The sequence below is a fragment of the Dipteris shenzhenensis genome, chromosome 2 (assembly GCF_047967505.1).
Source record: "Dipteris shenzhenensis isolate YYH24624 ecotype China chromosome 2, Dip_SZ_1.0, whole genome shotgun sequence".
NCBI lineage: Eukaryota > Viridiplantae > Streptophyta > Polypodiopsida > Gleicheniales > Dipteridaceae > Dipteris > Dipteris shenzhenensis.
In genome coordinates, this window is record NC_141597.1 from 40,960,435 (window position 1) to 40,984,250 (window position 23,816).

At 46.0% G+C, this 23,816-nt stretch overlaps 1 protein-coding gene across 3 annotated transcripts in view; it reads right to left on the reverse strand.

Annotated features, from left to right (window-relative positions):
* The window catches only part of LOC147904763 (protein RRC1-like), a 46,107-nt gene that overhangs the window by 5,055 nt on the left and 17,236 nt on the right, over positions 1-23,816 (reverse strand). Inside the window, exons 5-14 of one of the 3 annotated variants that reach the window (XM_087388242.1) lie at positions 23,463-23,532; positions 20,597-20,752; positions 20,193-20,312; positions 19,941-20,106; positions 19,207-19,319; positions 18,362-18,439; positions 17,857-18,078; positions 17,475-17,533; positions 17,190-17,283; positions 3,828-3,965 (exon numbers count right to left, since the gene is read on the reverse strand). In XM_087388242.1, coding sequence (XP_087244368.1) covers positions 3,828-3,965; positions 17,190-17,283; positions 17,475-17,533; positions 17,857-18,078; positions 18,362-18,439; positions 19,207-19,319; positions 19,941-20,106; positions 20,193-20,312; positions 20,597-20,752; positions 23,463-23,532 — 1,216 coding nt within the window. Of the gene's footprint in view, positions 1-3,827; positions 3,966-17,189; positions 17,284-17,474; positions 17,534-17,856; positions 18,079-18,361; positions 18,440-19,206; positions 19,320-19,713; positions 19,893-19,940; positions 20,107-20,192; positions 20,313-20,596; positions 20,753-23,458; positions 23,533-23,816 lie in introns of those variants that run through there. The other 2 variants (XM_087388262.1, XM_087388251.1) reach the window with 2 other exon arrangements.

Below are 23,816 nucleotides of genomic sequence, written 5' to 3' on the forward strand. Positions count from 1 at the left end.
ACTTCCTGCCAGACACATCCCACTTCACCAGAGTGGCACGAGAGGAGGGTGAAACATCGCCATATGCACCCTTACATCAGGATATCCCAGACCTTTCAACCCGCGGGAAAGTTCTCCTTGTTGGGAACTTCAACGCCAGGACAAGCACGCGCCAGGCACCACTCCTAGACTTCCGAGACGACCCTATCATGCTACCAGACATGGACCTAGACGGAGCATGTATGACTAAGACCTCATCGGACCGACACGGGCCTGTTACACCATATGGATATGCGCTCCTTGATCTGGGCAGGATGCATGATGTCATCATCTACAACGGGCTTAACCTATGGCTCTCCTCAGGTGGTTTTACTTGCTTCCCACATAGGGGGGGCACTAGTGTAGTAGATTGCATCATGGGATCCCCTACCTTCACTTCATGTATCACCAACTTCACTGTAGTACCACTCCCTCCAAGAGCTAATCACACATACCTATTCTTCACTATCGCCACCCCACGCTTAGCCACACCACACACACCACATAGGAAGCACGACACCTACCACGACATACACTTTGATCACAACCTCTCCCCAACCTACTCTCGACGCCTAAACAGACTCCTAACCTACATCAATCACATACCACTCATGGAGGACCGTGCTGCCCTGATTAGTCGCACACTCCACAAGGCTGCCCTCCAAATCTTTCCCCACACCACACGGTCCACTAAACCACCACCTCTTGGTTCTGTACCCTGCAACAACTGGTACGATGAGTGCAAGGCTTAGCGCCGACAGCTCTGACTTGAAACTAGATGTCACCTTCCGAACACACCAGACATGGTACGCAAGTACTGACGTCTCGTACATCGAAAGAAGCAGGCATTTCTTCGTCGAAATGAGGAGCTGCTGAACATCTTATACAGCAGCAACTCTAAGGATTTTTTGCGGAGATTCCTTAAGCGTAGGTCTCCATCACCCCTCACCGACACAAGAGTCTGGCACACATATGCACACCATCTTTATCATGTCCCACACCAGCCCACTCCAGATCTCATACACACCTCGCCCCACCACTTGCACGTTCACCAGAGAGGGGGTCAAGGACGCAACATTGAAACTGCACAATGACCAAGCTAAGGATCACGAGGGGCTATGCGCTGAGTTTATCGCATATGGGATCAACACTTTAGCCCCGATCCTAGCAAAGCTATTCAATGACGTTGTTTGCCTTGGCTTCCCCCACACTTGGACACTCAACACCATCATCCCCATCCACAAGGCAAGGGATCCCATGGACCCGAGTAACTACAGGACTATCATGATTGGACATGTGATGTCCAAGATCTATGCAGCTGTATTGGATGCGTCAGTCAACCTGTTCGCAGAGATGAGAGGGCTCAGAGCAGAGGGTCACGCTGGTTTCAGGCGAGACCATGGGATTATAAATCACATACTCACACTCAGGAGTGTCATTGAGGAGGCCAGATCACGGAAGGAGAGGGTATATTGCTGCTTTGTGGATTTCCGCAAAGCCTTTGACACAATATCTCGAGCTCGTCTCATCACACGCCTACAAACACCGGGATTTAATCAGGAGATCATCTGGGCAGTCATGGCACTTTATGAGAGAGTCTCAAGCCGAGTTCGAACAAGCGCAGGTTGGACAAATGAGATCTTGAGTACCATAGGGGTCAAACAGGGTTGTCCCTTATCACCAACCCTCTTTGGCCTCTACATCGATGAGCTAGAGACTTTCATGGGGGCATTCGGAGGGACTGGTTGCTCACTTGCCGGGATCATCATCAGGATTCTTCTTTATGCAGATGACGTGGCACTCTTGTCGTCCACACCAAAGGGACTCCAACGACACCTGGATGCACTGCAGGCTTTTTGTCTATCCCATGATTTGGAGGTCAACCTTGGCAAGACCAAGGTCATGATCTTTAACACCTCTCGAGCAATCATGCAACGGAAGCAGTTTACTTTCGGTGGGTCACCAGTTGAGATCGTATTCTCATACACTTACTTGGGGGTCATCTTCTCCGACCCGATCTTCACGATGAGACCAGAAGATGGCCTACAAACCCCCCTCCATGGGATGGGCTGAAGTACTCTGGAAACGTCTCAGAATACCTGGTAGTTTCTGGTCATGGTGGCACATGTTCATCCAAAAGGATATAGCCACCTATGAATGTACACGGGATGTCAGATCATGTAAAAAAGGGAACCAAGTGTAAAGCCTGTCGGAAGACTTCGAACTTGGGACGAGGAAGTGCCTTTGTAAATATATCTGCTATGTTGTCCTCTGTGGGAAGATAGGACAACTCTATGTCTCCTGCTGACAACCGCTCCCGAACATAATGATAGTGAACTTCAATATGCTTGGTACGCGCATGAAACACTGGGTTACGCACAATGGCCAAAGCACTCTGGCTGTCAGTGTAGACAATAGTGGAGGATGTCTGGCAAATACCAAGATCTGTAAGTAACTGTCGAAGCCAAACACACTCTAATGTAGCAGTGAAAGCTTCCCTGTACTCAGCCTCACAGCTAGACGTGGCAACTGTTGGTTGCTTCTTGCTGAGCCAAGAGATACATGAATTGCCAAGCAAAAAACAATTGCCAGTATGTGACACTCTGGTGTCGGAATATCCTGCCCAATCACTATCCATGTAAGCATGCATGGTAAGTGAACCCTAATCACCATAGAAGAGGGCTAAATCCTGAGTGCCTCTGAGATATCTGAAGACTCGCTTCACTGCCTGCCAATGCTGTGAACTACGAAATGCGAGTACAGAGACCGGTACACTGCGTACGGACCTGTACGACACAAGTACGGATGGTGGCGCAAAAGATACGTAGATTGGCGCAGGTACGGTGACAGTTGTATGGCAACGCAAATACGTACAATTGTACGGCGGCGTAGGTACGGTGACTCTAGTACGGCGCAGGAAACCAGTACGGATAGATACAATAGGGAGTCTTGGGACAGAAAGACGAGTCAAACCTTGCTCTGATACCACTGAAGGGACGATCGCAAAAGAGAGAGAGAGTGCAGGTAGCAAAGAGTCGTACGATAGTTCAGCTGTCACATCAAACTTAGATAATGAAAAAATCTAAGTACAAGGTACTTGTACCTAGACCTAGGACTAAGTGTCCTAGGTGTCACATAGGACTAATTGTCCTATGTGGCCTAAAAGGCACTAACACTACAAGTGCCTACACGTATGCCTACAAGGCACATACCATGGCCTATAGGGCATCACTAGAACCACCAGAAGATGGCCTACAATATGCATCTCACAGTGAGTGAGGGCTCCTTTGAGCGTGTGACGGACCTTACTCAGGTGAGGATAGACTGTGTTTGGCTGTAGGGGGGCTGTCTTGCCAAGCCTCTATACTCTCTCTCTGATGCATGCTTCTCAACTGCACTCCACTCTCACAGGAGATTGTTGCATCATAGCTAATCAAAAAGTAGTCCAAATTCTCTTCATTCAAGCTACAACTGCTTGTGAAGTCTAAACACTGATATGGAGACGAGCTGCTGTACTTGTAAATAGTGTAGCTTCATCTTTCATGCTCACAACATGAGGTAGAAATTGTGCAATAATATTCACCAAATAAACTTTAACATTGTTCACTGTCAAGCCATTCCCTTTTCGCAACAAGCAGCTACAGCAAGACAGACTTCAGAAGTTTGTGTTACCACTAGGGGAATACACAATCGGACTACATTCTAAGAAGAGTGTTTATAAGCAGCTTCATGCAGACTAGTTGTAGAGGAAATTATGAACCAATTTCAATAACAGCAATCAAATCCCTTAGAAATTGCCAATTCAATACCTCTCCAGCAGCCTCAGCATTGTCAAGGGCAAACCCCATTGCCTCCTTGATAAGGCCTCTTTCCAATGTTAATGCTCGTAGCATGTCCTCAAACTCATCACGCTGACTGTCAGTCAAAGCCCGTTCTTGATCGACTCTCTGGAAAAGAATTCAGTACCAAAATAAGTACATAAAAGATCCGTTCAGATTATCACGTGGCTTTCCTGAAACACAATCCAATTGAAATACAATGACATACTCCAGTCCAACAACTAGTACAATCGCATATTCCTGTACAGCCACTAGCTATACATCTTAGAGATCTCACACCTTATACCATATGATCACATACAAGGGAAAAACGATAGCTGTCCTGACTCAAAAGTACAAGATATGAACTCCAATATGAAGTAGAAATTGAAGAGCACACACGTCTCCATTCTCGAGCTTATATACATCAGCAAGAAACACAGTATTGATGCCGTTGTTGGGATTATCATGGTCAACTCCCAACCTGTGAGCCCCCAAATGAGGAGGACATGGGGAAGGTGCAGGACAGGCAGTAGGGACCAAACAGAAGTCTGTATTGCAAGAGGTGCAGCAGATGCTTGGGGCAGAAGGGCCCACAGATGGGACAGGTACCAGGCCCATGGACACCAGCATAGGCGGCATGAAAGCAGGTCTTGACCCTGCAGACAACAGATGTCTACAGAGTGGAAGACAGCAGCACCTCAGGCTTCTACAGACAATCAGGTTAGATTGGCAGCACCAGAAACAGGTTCGGATGTGTATGTTTGCCATGTGGCATCCAAACACAGCATTTGGGGTGGGGTGCATTTAAGTCTGCGGACAGGTCGGGCAAGTCTGCAGACTGGCCAAAGCAGGTCTTGACCCTGCAGACAACAGATGTCTACAGAGTGGAAGACAGCAGCACCTCAGGCTTCTACAGACAATCAGGTTAGATTGGCAGCACCAGAAACAGGTTCGGATGTGTATGTTTGCCATGTGGCATCCAAACACAGCATTTGGGGTGGGGTGCATTTAAGTCTGCGGACAGGTCGGCCAACTTGCCCGACCTGTCCGCAGACTTAAATGCACCCCACCCCAAATGCTGTGTTTGGATGCCACATGGCAAACATACACATCCGAACCTGTTTCTGGTGCTGCCAATCTAACCTGATTGTCTGTAGAAGCCTGAGGTGCTGCTGTCTTCCACTCTGTAGACATCTGTTGTCTGCAGGGTCAAGACCTGCTTTCGGCCGTTTTGGGGGCTTAATCCCTATACAAAGGCCCCTCCAGGGAAAGATCATTCAATCAATGGTTTGATCTTCCGGTGCCTCAAATTGGGCTGCACATACAGCAGCACGGACGTCCAGAGACACATGCAATAGTAACTAAAATACAGACTGTCTACAGGGCAGCAGAGAGGCCCAGAATCAGGCAGTACAGCCTGCAGTACAGCCTGCAGATCACCTACAGGGTGAAGAGCTGTACACTGCACATATAGAGTTTACAGGATCAACATTTGTGTGCAATGAGCCTGCAGGTCTTCATCAGGAAGAGAAGCAACAAGATGTGTCTAGAAGTACATCACGAAGCAGCCCACTAAAGATCTAGGAAAGCAGGCTGATGGAGATTGGAAGGTGCCAGATGACAGTTATGAGTGGTCATGGGCCCACATGTAGGCAGCTGGATGGTGGCACACTCAACATATCCTTTTGTCTCAGGTTTTGTCCACATGATCTAAGGTTCTAGACTCTACTGTTGCACTGTTCAAAGATCTAGTCTGTGTCCATCTCTCTCTATATGCAATTGTGTACACATTAAGGAAAGAAGTAAGATTTGGAATAGCCCTATGTGATTTCTGGACAAACGTTTTCATAACCTCTCGCCTGCGGGGAGTGTTGACTGTAGCAAGCAACCTCCACCTCTGTTTTCTAACAGCTATTCCATTCAACAACCTTCAAGACCATTTCATTCAACAACCTTCAAGACTATTTTGGTCAACCAGCCAAACAGCTAGGATCATATTTGAGGGAGCCCTAAGGGAGGTTTTGGGGCAGCAATGTAAAATCTTGGATATGGCACATAAGCAAGTCAGACAGGTATCAGTCTCATAGACAGTCCTAGAACATCTAAGAGCTATTATCAGAGCTAAAAATCATATCATCCTGCCCTTCACACCTGCAAACAACAAACACGTAAAGCAGATCAGTCAAGAAAGCAAAGAAAGAAGGTACATTGCAAGCTAGAGCTCTCTAAGGGCCTATCAAAGATGTAAGTTCAATGAAGTCAGCTTCAGCTTCAATTTTAACAAAGTTCTCTCACATACAACAGTAAAAATTGTGGGATTCAAGTATGAAGATGGATAACTCACCGGATACGAAAACACATGGGGAGAAACAGAAAAAATATAGTGCCATTGGCCCAAATATCCAGAAGGTCGATGATACAATGCCAAGGCTTGTATATGAGCAGCCACAGACATTATCAAAATACAAGATACCGAGATTGAGTCACTACAGAAAAGGATCAGAGAAACCAAGGGAGATGGGAATATGCACAAGTTAAGAGACTACATGCAGAAGGATCTCAACAAATGGAAAGAGGAAATGCAAGCAGAGTGAAATACTCAGCTGAAACAAATGGCTCGGGTATTTGAAGAAAAAGCTATCTACCATGCCTCACTCATAAAGGATTTAAAAGGACAAATTTCCACCCTCAAAGCTGAGAATGAAGCATTGAAGGCATGCATGCAATGGGAGGAAGGTGAAATCCAGCCACCCTTAAATGACGAGTTGAATACCATGAAGGAGCAGGTCAACTCCCTCAAGGCACAAGAAGAAGAGACAACAACGAAAGCATTGGAGGAGCTCAAATCGGCAAATGAAACTTTCAGGAAGGAGATGGCTGCAATACAAGCCAATATGCAGGGCACGCACACAGAATTCACACAACAAATAACAGGAGGAAGAAAAATCTAGAACAGAAAGAAGTGGTCAAGAAAGGTGCATGAACCCCAAAGAAAAGACGAAGCAATAAAGCCCTTAATGTGCTGGTAAGAGGCTTGGCAGTGGGCAATAACCCGATGGTCGATGCAAAGACGCTCATGACCAAGGAGAATAGATCCACTTTTATGAGTATGAGAGCCACACTGAAAGGGACCAGGACATACCTGATGATGATCTTACACTCTTGCAACAGGAGCATCAGAAAGAAGAGGAAGGCAAATGGGCTGTCTATAGAGATGGAAAAGTCATAATCTGAGAGAGGAAAGACAAAGGAGAGGATACAGGTGGGGATAGTGCATGACGGTGCCTTATATTGAAGATAGCGGTATAGAATTGTAATGGCACCCTATGGTCAGATCCAAGGAGCTTCTCAAAGAACTACACTGGTAGAGAGATTATATTCTACACTGAAACACATGAGATTCCTGAAACAGGACTATCCACAGCCACAGGATACATAGGAGTCAGCCTTTGGACAGGAGACGAGGACAGACAGTGCGATACCAGGCTCTAGAGGGGTAGCAGTCCTATTTAGATCACATCTGAGGCCACTTATAGCTGTGATACGGAAGGAGGAGCACACACTACAAATGTGGGTACGATGTCCAGCCACTTGACACACACCCGCTCTTTATTGCAGTGTGCTATTTTCCCCCAAACACATCATCTTATGCACGCGAGGTCACGACAGATGGTCATAGCCCTATGAGACAATCTATGAGGACATAGTGGAGTTTTCCAGGCAGGGAAAGGTACTCCTCCTTGGTGATTTTAATGCAAGCACAAGGGATAGACAGGTCGAGCTGGTTGATTTTGAGCCAGCCCCCCTCCAAGTGCCAGAGGTAGACCCAGCAGAGCTCGGGATATAAAGACATCTCAGAGGATGCAGCACATGTGACAGGGATTTATTGGATATGGGAGCCACACACGACCTGATCATATATAATGGTCTGCAGCGATGGCCGAGGTCTGGAGGGCTTACATGTTCCCACATGAGCACCGTGGACTACTTCATGGGCTCTCTGAACTCTGTGACACGAGTACAGGACTTCATAGTCCCTCCCCCCCCTCTTGGTGCCGAGCACCCATACCTATCATTTAGCATCAACATTGCCATATATAGTATGAGAACCACCTGCCCGGATACATTTCGCTCATGCTCTTGATGCAGTTTATATAAGCCACATGTCCCAAGGGTTAGCAACTTCCTTGAGAGATGATGTATACCTCGCTCTTACCTCAGATGCACTAATATCAGTGACCCATGATGCCGCTGCTAGATCATTCCCCACGAAGATCTACAGTTCACCCCCTAGCTGGGAAGATGCCATAGAATCATTGGTTTGACTGGGAGATGAGATCCTGCCTCATACGGGAGGTGGGCTTTCCTCACATAGGATGGATGAGGTGATCCGATCATTTCGTGGAGGTGACCCACTTTTACATGGGGACTCTTATCCGAGGGGACGCCACCTATACCCATCACAGATCTAGAGGAGTGGCATATCTATGCCACATCCCTCGACAATGTCCCGTCTCAGATACCACCCAACATGTCCGCTCTTCCCCGGCCCACCACCTACATCCCATTCACCCGACAGAATGTGAGAGTCGCACTACGCTGGCTCCACAATCGGAGAGCCAAGGACAATGAGTCTACGGATTGAGCAATTCGCCCATGGACAGGAGGTCCTGGCCCCAATCTTAGCACAGATGTTCAATCATAAGGCATGTCACCGTTTCCCTCCTACATGGAGTACCAATCCACAAAGCATAGGATCCCATGGATACGGGAAACTACTGCACTCTCATGATTGATTACAAGCTGGCCAAGACTATAGGTCGGTACTAGAGAGAGAGATCAGCTCCTACACAGATGCATGCGCAGCAAGCATCCGGGCAAGCTGGTTTTAGGAGACGGCATTCCACTCTAAATCATATCTTCACTCTACGCAGGCCCGATCATGATCCCAAAAAGTCTACGCCTATTTTGTAGACTTTTGAAAGGCCTTCGATACCATCCCACAAGCTCGTATGATCAGACCACTACAGAAGATGCAGATTCCAGCTGATATGATTTGGCGGGTGATGAGTCTGTATGAGTCTGTCAAAGCGAGAATACGTGAACCTGGAGGCCTGTAGACTAGGTCGAAAGTACAATAGGAGTGAAATAGGGATGCCCCCCCTCACCAACATTGTTTGGGCTATATATTGATGAGATCACGACATTCATTGACTGCCTGAGAGGCGAACGATCATGGCTGACCGATCTGATGATACAGATATTATTGTATGCAGATGACATAGTCCTCCTGTAACAGCACGGTCACAGAAACACCTAGATGCCCCAGAGGTGTTCTATAGAGAGAAGGATCTGATATTTAACACCTCACGGCCAACACTTCATAGACATAGCTTTGCCTATTGAGGTGAGCCAGTGGAGATCGTGTAGTCTTACACTTACCTAGGGCTAGTCTTCATAATGACCTATGTAGCCAAGGCACATATTGAATGAGGCCATTGGGCAAATGCGAGTCTCATCCCATCAGCTGAGGATTGAGGTAGGGAGAGCCGCAAGCACACCTAGGGAGCAGCTGATCTATAGACTGTGCACCTTGGGTGAGATAGAGACGGAGGATCATTTCTTATGTACCTGCCCAGTTTACATCACTACCTCTTCCAAGAGGGCCGTGGATTCGAGCCTCTCCAGATTGATTCACTTCCAGGACCAAGTTTGCATTGGTCTCTATCTGATGGAGATGAGGCGTCATAGAGAGACCCTTCTGTCACAAAGCGGGACACGGCTGCTCGGCCAGAGACATTGGTGGATCAAGCTCAACGACACGTCACAGATTTCTACACATTCGAGTCTACTCCTGGGCATATCAGGATAAAGGAGGAGGAGATCGACGACATGAGGGCAAAATGGACCAGTGAGATGAGAGGAGGGATGCAGCCAAAGACGAAGGAGCCACCCACAATGCAGCTATGGACCAGAGCACCCACAATGGAGGTCCATCCCATTATACTATTTGGAGGAGACCACCCGACCAGAGGCATCACTATTGATATGGCCCACCGGATACAAAAAGCTCAAAGACCACGCCCCCACCATAGCATGAGATGACCAAACAAACAGATATACAAGAGATCTTGCAGCTCACAGGAGAGCCACCATGGCACCTGGATATGTATTTTGACTCCTACTCTGAGACTGAGTCTAGCTATTAGTCCCTAGTTTTGGACTTGGAGTTTATGTTTTGTATTTCCGATTTTAGTCTAGTATAGTACACAACAAAGGGTCTTAGCGAGCCCTTTGCCTCAACCCTTTGTCGCTTGTATGAGCATGTGTCATTCTGATACTATACTTTGTCTCATAGGCCCGCGAGGCCTTTCGAAGACGTTAATACATCTCTCTCTCTCTCTCTCTCTCTCTCTCTCTCTCTCTCTCTCTCTCTCATATACCTTGATGACATAGTCCTCATATCATCCTCAGCGGAAGGGCTGCAAAAGGGCTGCAAAGACATCTGGAGGCACTAGAGGTGTTTTGCACAGAGAGAGACTTGACAATCAACCTTGGTAAGACCAAGGCTATGGTCTTCAACACCTCACATGCAGTGACTTGTCGACTCAGCTTCACCTATCGTGACGAGCCCGTGGAGATAGTGCAGTCCTACACATATTTGGGAGTAGCCTTCACAAGACCCCTTTTCACGATGACACATGCAGCCCAAGAACGACTCACACAAGGACGGGGTGCTTTGGCCCAACTAGAGAGACAGTGCTTCCATGCACACTTTCAGGACCCACCATCGAAGAGCCGGCTCTTCGACACACTCGTGCGACCGATGGCCATGTATGCAGCACCCTTCTGGGGATGATTCGAAGTAAGCCCTCAGTTCCACATGAGATAGTACATGCAGAGTTCGCCATGACTCCCCTACAGATTGATGCCATCTTTCAGACAGTGACTTTCATCCACAAAGTCCTCGATGGAGATTACCGAGACCCTTGGAGTCATCCAAACGACTAGCAAAGAGCGAAGCAGACACATGGTATGCACGGATATCCACATGGTTTACCAGGCACGGTATCTAGATGGATAGGCTCTCCCCTTTTCAGTACAGCATGGATGCACCCCCTGAATCGATCCCACGAGATGAGATCAACCGTGTCATACGGCTAGATCTCCTTCAGCCCCATATGTCTCGGACTTGGGGGGAGACCAGGAGCTCCCCACCAAGTCCCAATTCTACCGCGACCACTTCCTGAGGGTATCGGAGGAGGGATTCATCATCAAACCCCAGTATCTCGAGGACAGAGGATCTCGCATGCACTAAGGATTGCCATTGGACAGATCAGTGTTTCATTCATCAGTTGAGGATCGAGACGAGGAGAGCAATAGGCATACCCAGGGAGCAACGGCTATGTATGCTTTGCATACTAGGAGTGATTGAGACAGAAGAGCATTTCCTATGTGTCTGCCCAGCCTATTATGAGATCAGGGGACAATACCATTGCCTCTACCAGGAGGGAAGCGGCTTCGGTCCACTCTCACGATTGATCCACTTCTAGGATCAGGTTTGCATTGGGCTATATCTACTTGAGATGCGCCGACACAGGGAGACCCCACTATGACAAATCAGAGACCAGCACGAGGCGATCAGGCCACAGGACAGAGAGACTGACAGAACACGACGTCACGTCACAGACTTCCATGCATTTGAGTCAACTCCAGGACACATCGAGATGGAGGTGGAGGAGATAGCTGACATGCGGGCAACATGGATTAGGATTACTGAGAGAGGGATGCAGAGGCACGGATAGTGACCAGAGCACACTCTATTGAGATCCGTCCTATCCCAGCTTTCCTGAGAGGAGATCACCCGAGGCAAGGGGTTACTCTGAACATAGCCCAACGGGCTCAGAGATCGAGGAGGCCAAGTCCCCCTCCACCACCACAGCATGACATAGCCCGACAAACGCAGATCCGAGACATTTTCACCGCTCACAGGCCAGCCACCATGGTGTCGGGCTTTGGCTTCTAAGCCCGAGTCTTAGATCTTAGCATGCTACAGCCCTCAGATAGTTGCTAGTTTCCACGTTATATATCTAATTTTGCTCGAGCTATTGAGCCTTGTAGAGTTATCAGGTTATCAATCTATCAGCTTATCAGTTTATCAATTTAGTAGTCTTAGCACCCAGCAAGGGACTTAGTGCGCCCTTTGCTCCAGCCCACTAAGGCTTGTATGAGATCATCCTTTTGGTATACTTTGTATATACCTAGATGAATCCAGGAACATTCCCAAACTCATCCTCTAAAAACACAACATAGTTCAGTTTCAATCTCATAATAGTCACTCACAAGGTTGAAAACCATAAACTCCATCATGCATAGCAAGGACTAGCTACTACGACATCCCCACTGACGTCATCAGCGCCCAACAGTGGGTGTAGACCATAGTATAAAAATATGCTCTCACACATACAAATCCACACACCCACACATACTTGAGTTTCCATTTAAACAAAGTCTTTGTACTGAGTTTCTGTCGGCACTCGGAGGTGAAGGGCAAACTCAGCCATGATGAAGGCTAGCACTAAAGGAGAAGGCTAATCAAAAGGTAGTCCAAAATCTCTTCATTCAAGCTACAACTGCTTGTGAAGTCTAAACATTTTCATTTTAGTCTCTCCCCAACGAGCATCTAAATCTAAATCAAAATCTAGCTGATAGGGCAACGCACCATTTAAGATAGAAAGAATTATCACAATACCAGCAGGCCGCAACTTGGACGAAAACTTCACAAGGTGAAATTTGCATGTCCGCTAATACGGCAGAAGCATATACCTAGATGAATCCAGGAACATTCCCAAACTCATCCTCTAAAAACACAACATAGTGCAATTTCAATCTCATGATAGTCACTCACAAGGTTGAAAACCATAAACTCCATCATGCATAGCAGGGACTATCTACTATGACATCCCCACTGACGTCATCAACGCCCAACAGTGGGTGTAGACCATAGTATAAAAATATGCTCTCACACATACAAATCCACACACCCACACAATAAAAATATGCTCTCACACATACAAATCCACACACCCACACATACTTGAGCATCCATTTATACAAAGTCTTCGTACTGAGTTTCTGTCGGCACTCCAAAAGTGAAGGGCAGACTCAGCCATGATGAAGGCTAGCACTAAAGGAGAAGGCTAATAAAAGGTAGTCCAAAATCTCTTCATTCAAGCTACAACTGCTTGTGAAGTCTAAACATTTTCATTTTAGTCTCTCCCCAACGAGCATCTAAATCTAAATCTAGCTGATAGGGCAAGGCACCATTTAAGATAGAAAGAATTATCACAATACCAGCAGGCCGCAACTTGGACGAAAACTTCACAAGGTGAAATTTGCATGTCCGCTAATACGGTAGAAGCATATACCTAGATGAATCCAGGAACATTCCCAAACTCATCCTCTAAAAACACAACATAGTGCAGTTTCAATCTCATGATAGTCACTCACAAGGTTGAAAACCATAAACTCCATCATGCATAGCAGGGACTAGCTACTATGACATCCCCACTGACGTCATCAGCGCCCAACAGTGGGTGTAAACCATAGTATAAAAATATGCTCACACATACAAATAGTCACTCACAACGTTAATACATCTTTCTTTCTTTCTTTCTTTTCTCTCTCTCCCTACTACGACTAATTAGAGAGCAGCAAGAGACGATCAAACCATAAGACAGAGAGTCTGACAGAGCACAGTGTCCCGTCACTGACTTCTATGCATTTGAGTCAGCTCCAGGACACATCAAGATGGAGGTGGAGGAGATAGCACGCGCAGGCATCCTAGATTACTGAGATAGAGGGATGCAGAGACCACCTACAGCACGGAGAGTTACCAGAGGACACTCTATTGAGGTCTATCCTATCACAGCTTTCCTCAGGGGAGACCGCCCGAGGTAAGGGGTTACTCTCAACATAGCCCAGCATGTTCAGAGATCGAGGAGACCACATCCCCCTCTGCCACCACGGCATGACCCAGCCCAACAGATGCAGATCCGAGACATTTTCACCACTCACAGGCGAGCCACCACGGTGCCGGGCTTTGGCTTCTGAGCCTGAGTCTTAGATCTCAGACCTCAGCATGCTACAACTCTCAGCTAGTCTCCGGATTATATCTGATTTTGTTCGAGCTATTGAGCTACGTAGAGTTATCAGGTTATCAAGTTATCAGCTTATCAATCAGCTTATCAAGTTTTCCATTTTTCAGTTTAGCACTATTAGCACTCAGCAAGGACCTTAGCGCGCCCTTTGCTCCAGCCCACTGGGGCATGTATGAGATCATCCTTTTGGTGTACTTTGTACCTTGTCCCATAGGCCCGTGAGGTCTTCCGCGGACATTAATACCTACCTCTCTCTCTCTCTCTCTCTCTCTCTCTCTCTCTCTCTCTCTCTCTCTCTCTCTCCCGGCTGCTGCAGTAGACTAGCCCTCACCCTTCAGTGCACAGAAGCGCACATCAGCCCCGCACATGGCGCACAGTAGCAGGGTCGCGGCAAAGCTCCTGGCCCAGGCCACGCAGCACAGCAGCTCCAGTCCTTCATCGAGTAGGGGCAGTTCCAAGACACATTTCAGCCTCTTCTCAAGCCCTCTAACTCCCTTTCAGTTTCGGGTCACCCCAGGCTAGGCTCAACCCCAGGTTAATCTCAGCACAGATCTATAAAGGCCACAATGGAGTTTCCTAAAACAAAAATGTTTGCCACAAGTTCACAACCCCATCAACAAACCCTCGTACTCTGCAATTGCAGCCTCGTCAACACCCAGCCCCTATGGATTGACATTCAAGCGAAGGATCAGTTCAGCCCCACAGCAACAGATATACTATTTACAACAAGAAGAGAACTCAGGCTTTAGAGTGAGCGTCTGTACCAAGGAATGCTGGGTGAAATGGGGAAAACCCGCACTCGAGCAAACCTACCTGGTAGTAAAGTTAGCCGATGGGGGAACTGCCGAACCCCGTCAGCTTCGTGGTCATGGACTTCACTCGACAGCCGGGATATGAAGCTATCTTAGGCACGCCCTTCTTACGAATGTCCGGGTTCATGCACGATTGGCGTATGGATAACAGGCATCAGGAGCAAATTATACGAGTGGACTTGCACACCTACAAGGCCCACCCATTGTCGGGACACCTTTTCGCCTCAGAATCCGAACAGCCCTTGGAAGGAAGGTGAAGGAGATGGAGAGTAATGGCAAGCAGGAAATCACTGCAAAGTTCATACAAAAATGTAGCACATCTCCACCAGTACCAATGCTAGTTTCCACGGTCAAGGAGATGATCACTACTACAGTCATCTCAGCCAAGAAAGCGATGGCCATTATGGCCAACAACAAAATCAACAAAGCAGCCCCGCCCACTGAAGACCTCAGAGAACCCTACCCCCTTCTTCTCATACAGTGCGCGTACTGGTAGGCGTGTTCTTGGGGCTCTCCAGCGCAAGCTACCCACACAGGCACATAGTTGGTATGCCCAAGGGATATCTCTGGTTTTTCTTCGCACATTCTGGAAGACTCTTTGGGCAAGCTGGCGGCCGAGGAAGATCTCTTACTTTCTTTGGATGGTGGCCCACAAGGGGCTACCAGTTGGAAGCTGGCTGAGGCAGATGGGGCAGGAGGGGCACTGCTAGATGTGTTTTTAGGAGGAGTCGTCCCTGAAGCACTGCCTTTGGAGCTGCTCGCATGCTCAGATAGTGTGGAAGGGAGTCATGGGGATCTTAGCGAGGGCTGCACCCGAGCTAGGACCGGTCACTTGGCGAGCCGTTTGCTGGTGCAGCACCGAGATGGGACATCACTTGGCTTATGAGTTCTCTAGGCAGGATCCAGTTTTCTTCATCACGCAGACCACCTGGGCATACACGGACAGCTTCCCTTGGCATCTGACAGAGACAGATGCAGGAGCGATGACTCGGCACCCAGTTTGGGAGATCATAGGGAGTATTGTAGGCTGGCATATCTGGACTTCCAAATGCGCGCAGACCTTAGGAGATCAGGCTTCTTCTGCTACCCAGACCCTAGCGGACATTTGGAGCACGATCATTCACACGCTCAAGGGTCAGTGGGATCAGATTCAAGGGGAGTCCCGGGCAGGGAAGGAGAAGAGACGGCGCTTCTTTCGCGACTGGGACCATCGAGAGCTGTTCTTCCAGCACTCTACTCAGAGCCTTCAGTAGCATTACTCCCCCCCACCATGGCTGTTTGTCCACACTCCGATGATTATGCCCTGAGAGGCTTGTAATAAGTATTTTGTTACCACGGGCTGTATCCGTTTTGTGATTGCAGCCCGCTGGCCTTCAGGCCCTCTTGTACTCTCGTTTTCAAGCAATATAACTAGGACTACTTTTTGCGCAAAAAAACAAACAAAGCAGCCCTGCCCCCCCCCCCAAAAAAAAAAAACATCTGCACTTGATTATTGATATATGGCCTCCCAATATCAAAGGTGCCATCAGCATATTTATATTGAGAAAGAGAGAGAGAGAGAGAGAGAGAGAGAGAGAGAGAGAGAGACGGAGGGACAGGCAAAAACACACAGAGGGAGAGAGAGCACTTTGCAAGACCCTTTTTGACAGCTGGCATTCCTTAAAATTGCAACGACGTGCATACATGCAAAGTTCATACAAAAATGTAGCACATCTCCACCAGTACCAATGCTAGTTTCCACGGTCAAGGAGATGATCACTACTCAAGCCAGCTCAGCCAAGAAAGCGACGGCCATTATGGCCAACAACAAAATCAACAAAGCAGCCCCGCCCCCCCCCCCCCCCCCCAAAAAAAAAAAAACATCTGCACTTGATTATTGATATTTGGCCTCCCAATATCAAAGGTGCCATCACCATATTTACATTGAGAGAGAGAGAGAGAGAGAGAGAGAGAGAGAGGGACAGGCAAAAACACAGAGGGAGAGAGAGCACTTTGCAAGACCCTTTTTGACAGCTGGCCTTCCTTAAGATTGCAACGACATGCATACATGCAACTACACATAGGGCCAGCTATCTATCAAACTTCCTCTTGCTTTAATCATTCAAATCTAAACAAGAACTTGAAGACCAGGTGTTGTGCATGCACAGTTCAAATACAGGCAACTGCAGACAGGGCCAGCTGTCTATCAAAAAAGCCCTCTTGCTTTCATCATTAGACTCTCAAGATTTGAAATCTCAACGTTTAAATCATGAAGACCACGTACTGTTTAGACTACCAATCTCAGCATGGAGGACATGAACACCCTGGTTATGCATGCTGCATGCTCCCGACCTATGCCTCCCTGAAAAAAATAGAAAGTAAGGAAAGACTTAGCTCACCCTTCCCCGTCCAGCAGCAAAAGTATTACTGGAAGCCTTTTCTTGCTCAGGGCTCTTGACAGACGCTTGTTGAGGAAGAGCAGGGGGTATCCACCTGGAACAAGTACACGTTCAGTCAAGCAGGAAAGACCAGGAAATAGTCACATATTTCATTGCCTTATGGATTCCACCACGTTACGATACAAAAAAAGCCAATACAGAAAGGCCTTTATGAGAAAACAAGGAAAACACAACTTCCCCTCCTGGATATTACATGCATGTTAGTGATTCATATGCACATCTTACCGTCCACTCCCAGTTATCATGATGAAAGGCTCTGTCCGCCATCTTTGAAGAGTATCTCCCTATATTCCACTCCAATAAACCACTTGTCAGCAGCACAGCATGAAATGCATACATAAGGACTAAAGAGCAGGAATTTATCAGGCACTTCATTAAAGTCATGAAGATAAAAGTTATCAGCACAATACTAGACTAAAGGGTCAACAAACTCCTCACAACTGTATCGTCACCCAAGCCATGTAAATAGAAATTAACAGCCAGGATATAGGAGGAATTTTTTTCTATAATACTACTCAGCCTTGTGTCGGAGCTTGCTGCAGAAATAACAAATAAAGGATTTCGAACTGACAATCTAAGTTAGAAAAACTTAGGCATTGCCCTGTACCTGTGCAAATGAGTACAGCCGCCATACATAATACGTATGATCCTTTGAGCCAAGGTCAAATAGAAACTTGAATAGTGGATGACTACGCCCTCTCTCCATAATAGCTTGCTCAAAAGCACAACCATCGTCTAGGACATATAAAGCCATAGTATCTATGACATGACGAAGGTGGTGGTCCTCTGGTGGAATGACCTCTATATCTGGAACATTTGGAGTGACCACCTGCAATAAAGACATAGAGAAGTATTGATACATGAAAGAATCTCTAGAAGAGACTGCCTGAATCCTGATGTAGGAAGCTATGCAAGGGAGGTGGCATGTGTATGTTTGTTTAAACATCTAAAATAAAAATTGTTGACAATCGTCAAAAATCCAGGCCCTAAAATTGGCTGCAAGAAATATGAAGAAAAAGTTGCACGTATACTGCAAACATATGAAATCTGAGACTTAAAAAGTCATCAAAGACTCCACTAATTAAAGCAAGCAGCAATAACTGTGTGCATACCACTTCTGCAGTCTGGCTGGAAATAGCAGGTGCTGGTGGAGCACCAGGTCCAGACCAAGCAACCTTGGCTGTAGCACCCTGTATTAGATCAATGAGTTAGAATAGACAGGTTCCTCACAATCATGTAAGTTCTATGAACCAAGGCATATGGATCAATGTAATCAACAACTATTCTAGCCCACACCTCTCCTGTTTTTGCCGCATAATTTTTTTAGATGAAGTTAAATTCGATCAAAAAACCATAATTTAATGAGCTGGAACATTAAATTGTTTTCTAAAGAGCTAACTTCATTGTCCTTTTGATGATATATCTGTGACACTAAATCCATGTTCTCTCCCTTGTTTTCCAGGTACATTTTGCTAAGTGACATCAACCTCAACCAAAAAATGTAATGAACTAAAATCTCTCACAAACAAAAACAAAACAAGAAAACCCAAAAAAACGGGGACGCATTTTTCTGGGTCGGTGGGTGGTTTTTTTTGTGGGAAGGACGCGGGACGGGAAGAAGGGAAGGGGGGGATGGGGAGGGTGAGGGGGTTACAAGACTGCATTAGCACCAATTTTAAATCATCGCCCCAAACATTTCAAGAATATGTGTAAGAAATCAAGACTCAGAGAAGGAATGCCACAGTGGGTGAACCAAGATCTATCTATATAAAATTTGTAACAAATATTATTTTTCTGTTAAGCTGTCTTCAAATTTTAGAGTATGTCAAAGACCACATTTTTCTGAACTCAGGTTAAGTTACCAACGTGGACAAGTTGGACCCATGTTCCCCCACTACTTTTAATCCAAATGACTACTATGAAACTTCCTTCAGAAATATTATAATCTGCAGCTAACCTCCTTAGACCGCACAGCCATTTGCCCTGGTGGTGGAGCAGGAAGAGCTTGGGCTGGGAGAGCCACTGCCTTACCCCATCCAATTCTGACTTCATACTCAAATAGAATGATACCTGTTACAGGAACAAAGTATAAGAGCTTGTCCACATTCAGGCCAAAATGTAAGCTTTGCAATCTGTCACAACTCACAAATGCTTATACATATATACACTTTGGCAAAGCATGCATGCATACATAAAGCAGACCACACAGAAGACGACAATGTAGATAGGCTAGTCACCACAAGTGGGAGGATGACTAAAGAGAAGGAAATCATGTGCATCAAAAAGTAGGGAGCTTTCTAGAAGAAGTTTAATCACGTGAAGTGTAAACTTCCTATTCAATTAAGGAAATTTCACACACTTGTGCAAACGATTACCATAATGACAAGAAGGATGATTACATGCAGCTGTTACCAACAGCTACTTCTCAACGCCCACTCATTATATTCACACATCAAACACCCACCTTGCATTTCATCTTTAGCTGCCTGTGCCTCAGCCCTGTTCATGAATGCAACAAATCCACAGTTCCTCTGCCTTCTACGTTCCTCATCAGTTCTTGGCCACATTTGCAATAGGTTTCACACACTTGTGCAAACGATTACCATAATGACAAGAAGGATGATTACATGCAGCTGTACCAACAGCTACTTCTCAACGCCCACTCATTACATTCACACATCAAACACCCACCTTGCATTTCATCTTTAGCTGCCTGTGCCTCAGCCCTGTTCATGAATGCAACAAATCCACAGTTCCTCTGCCTCCTACGTTCCTCATCAGTTCTTGGCCACATTATTTTTACACTTGCAATAGGGCCAAAGCGTCCAAAAGTCCGCAAAAGAAAATTTTCGTCCACCTGCAAGACTTCAATTTTTATTTTTAGTATTTTCCTCACTTCTGGTAAAATGTCAATCCGTTGACAATAATGAGTTGTGAAACTACCTGAGGTGCCAAATTGCCGACGTACAAGTTTGTCGTCTGGGGGTCTCCATCATCAAATGATCCCGGAAGTTTACCATTCACGTCAAGTTCTTCAGGCAACTCATCAAAACGGCTGGGAGGCTGTCCAGCCCAAAAACAAGGGGAAGGGTAAACTGAATAAATGAAGAAAATGAACTGGAAAACAAAATCAACCTAAATGCCAAAAAAGCAATAGCATTCTCACAATCCAAAGTTCAAAACTCAAATAAAGAGACACACACGCAGGTCAAGTATCTTTTGCATGCAATTATACAAGTTTTCTTGCATTTAAAGGGCTCTATCTATGCTTCTTTCTTGGCAGGAACATTGGCACCCAAAAACCCAGCAAGCAGAAAAAAGTGGGAAAAAAAATGAGAGCTCTTTACACTTGAATTGCCCTTCTGTCTGCCTTCACGGTTTCGATGTTCACGGTCTTGGCTGCGCTTCTCCCTCATTTCTTGTTCTATTTTTAGCTCTTCCATAAAATGATCTATATTCCGAGACTTTGTGCGCTCTCTTTCTTTTCGTTTCTCTTCCTCTTTCTGCAATGATGGAGGAAACTGTACAGAATTATAAATACTAACTTTTGTATATCTAGATGGATCCAGGAACATGAACCTTTGTAAGACTAGAACATATCCAATAGTACAAATTCAGATTTTTGTTCTAAAGTCCAAATTCTACATTGAATGAAATAAAATTTAGCTGTTGGGGCTTCTGCACCCGCGTAAGATATATTTTGATATAGCTGAACAGCTGATCAAACTCATCCTTTAAAACTACAACACAGTGCAATTTCAATCTCATGATAGTCACTCAAGCTTGAAAACCAGAAACTCCATCACACATAACAGGGACTATGACATTGTGAGAAGTGCAGCGGAAATGAAAGGGAGTGAAGCGTCACACACACCAAACAAGAAAGGAGAGATGAGAGAAACTGCAAGTGAGCTCAGGCCAAAGCCCCACATCCTGCTGGGGAAAACATCTGCTATACAAGGGAGAACTGCTCCACAACTGAGATGAAAAACAAGGAGCGAGGGAGGGCCTATATATAGCCCCTCACCCTCCTTCAGTCAGCTGCAACAGACTGACTGACCACAGGCTCTAGGGGCCAACTTCTGCCCCTAGGTGGGCAGACTGCAGCTCCTAGGGGACCGACCCCCTCTGCCCTCTACAAGGGCTGCACCTCAGCCCCAGGATAGATTCTTAGTTGTTCCAAATTGATTTCCCAATGAGAGATTTCCAATTGGGTCCCATCAGAAGCAATCGCTCCATTAGTAATTATTCATGGATGCTGCAAGCCTGTATATCTCCATCCCCGGGATAAATTCTTAGTTGTTCCGAATCGATTTCCCAATGAGAGATTTCCAATTGGGTGATACAGATCCCATCAGAAGCAACCACTCCATTAGTAATTATTCATGGATGCTGTGAGCCTGTATACCTCCCTGAGAAATCCTTACCAATGGAAGGAGAGCCTCCTCATAGGCTTCCCCGAGTCACAGCAAGGGGCCCAGGATGGCCACGCAACCCTACTGCATGTCAGCCCTACCCTAGACTACCCTCACGAGGGGCAGGCACAGGCACACCCACAACACAGGCCCTCTCTCAAATAACCTAGCCTCACACTCGGCGGGCACACCCACAAGCAAGGCCCTCACTAAGGTGACATCAGAAGATGTAGACCTCCAACAGACATCCCCACCAACATCATCAGTGCCCAACGGTGGGTGTAGACAATAGTATAACCATATGCTCTCACATATACAAATCCACACACCCCCACATACTTGAGCATCATGACTAGCCAATACAAGAAACGACCATCCAAACAAGAAGATCTGAAATGAGAAAGGAAATAAAATATAAACAAGCTCTCGAGCATGCAGCAACGCTTATGGGATCATAGTGGCCTTCATATGGTTAGTATGTATCCAATCTTACAATTTGAGAACTTTTTAAAGGTAAGAAGTTGAGGAGAAAGAAAACTCCTACTTATTCAACAACGCAACACTTAAGAAAACTCCTACTTATTCAACAACGCAACACTTATGTCATTCTTATAAGTCTAGCTCTTACTAAGCTAGAAAATCTTCACAAAACATTGAGAAGGAGAAAAAAGAAGAAGGGGGGAAGGGGGGGGGGGGGGGGGGGGGGGGCGCGGAATCGATTTCAAGCTGGTATCTAATAGAAGGTATTGCAACATCATATGCTCACCATTATAAGACTCATTAAACCCAAAAGACCAAGAACCTAAGGGGAAACAATCCTTGAAAATCACACAAAGAGAACATGTGTTGCCCCTTGTACAAAAAATTAAAGACCATTCTTGTGGTCAAATACCCTGCAAGCTACCCCTCATGTAGCACTGGCAGCTCTGCAGCTTTTGATGGGTGAACCAGAGATCCTTATACATTTCCTCAGACTTCTGAAGTCCCGCTCAAAACTCATGAATCTCTGTCAAAAACTGCATCCTCCCGCCCAATGCATTCACTCAAATTCCCCGAGTACATGGACACATTGCAATTCCAATATCTTCCAATTATTAGGTTTATGATATGAGAATTTTCACAATGTACACACACCAATGCGGAGTACATTAATCGTTTCCTGACATACTGGAGCTGTTGGTTTTTGGTTTGGTGGCAAAATGAGCAAGTTCTTTAAAACAATGCAAGTACACCATACAAGAACGTACAAGATGACGCTATTCCCATGAAAGTGGTCCAAAAAAGGAAAGAATTGAGAATATTCTTGTACTCTATCGATGCCAAGAAGAGTATGGCAGAAAAGAAGAAGAGGGGGAGCACAAGGACAAGGACAAAAAGAAGAAGGAAATGAGAGGAGCAAGCATCAGAAAGGTTTTAACCTCAAACTTGTTAGAAGGCATATCTAAATGATCTTTATAAAAGACTCAAAGGACGAAAGAGAATGTGCTCCCAAGTTCTGCCCCTTAAATGTCTGACTCTTTTACACAATCTAATATTGTAAGCAAGCTCGTTCAGATTCTGAAAACAATTACTCTTGTCACAGATATGGGGAAAAGAAAAGCTAATGTCAGGCCTGTGCACACAAGTTGTACCACTTCAATGTCTGACTCTTTTACACACACTAATATTGTAAGCAAGCTGATCGTTCAGATTCTAAAAACAATTACTCTTTTCACATGATATGGGGAAAAAGAAAAGCTAATGTCAGGCCTCCATGAGCTAAGTGCAGCAGCAAAGAGCTGCATTACTGAAAACTTGCCTTTTTTTCTGGTTCCTTTCCACTATTGACAGCAGCTGCCAAGCCTGGAGGTATGAAAGAAGGTACATATCTGTGAAACACAATTAGAACAACAGTAACGCCCTTGAGAGCCAAATAACATAATATCCACCAAACGAAGGTCAGTGCATAAAAGTATAATACAGGTCCAGTTGACAAGCCTTCAAAACCCTTGTTTTACCAGCCTATTACAAGAAGCCCAAGTTCTGACGAAGGCATCACTAGTAGAGCTGACTCTTAGCTACCATTGCCACGAAAGACCCAAAAGTCAAAAACTTCAATGAGCATTGTATCACATCTTCAAAAGAGCTTGACTGAATAGTTAATCTTGGAAGT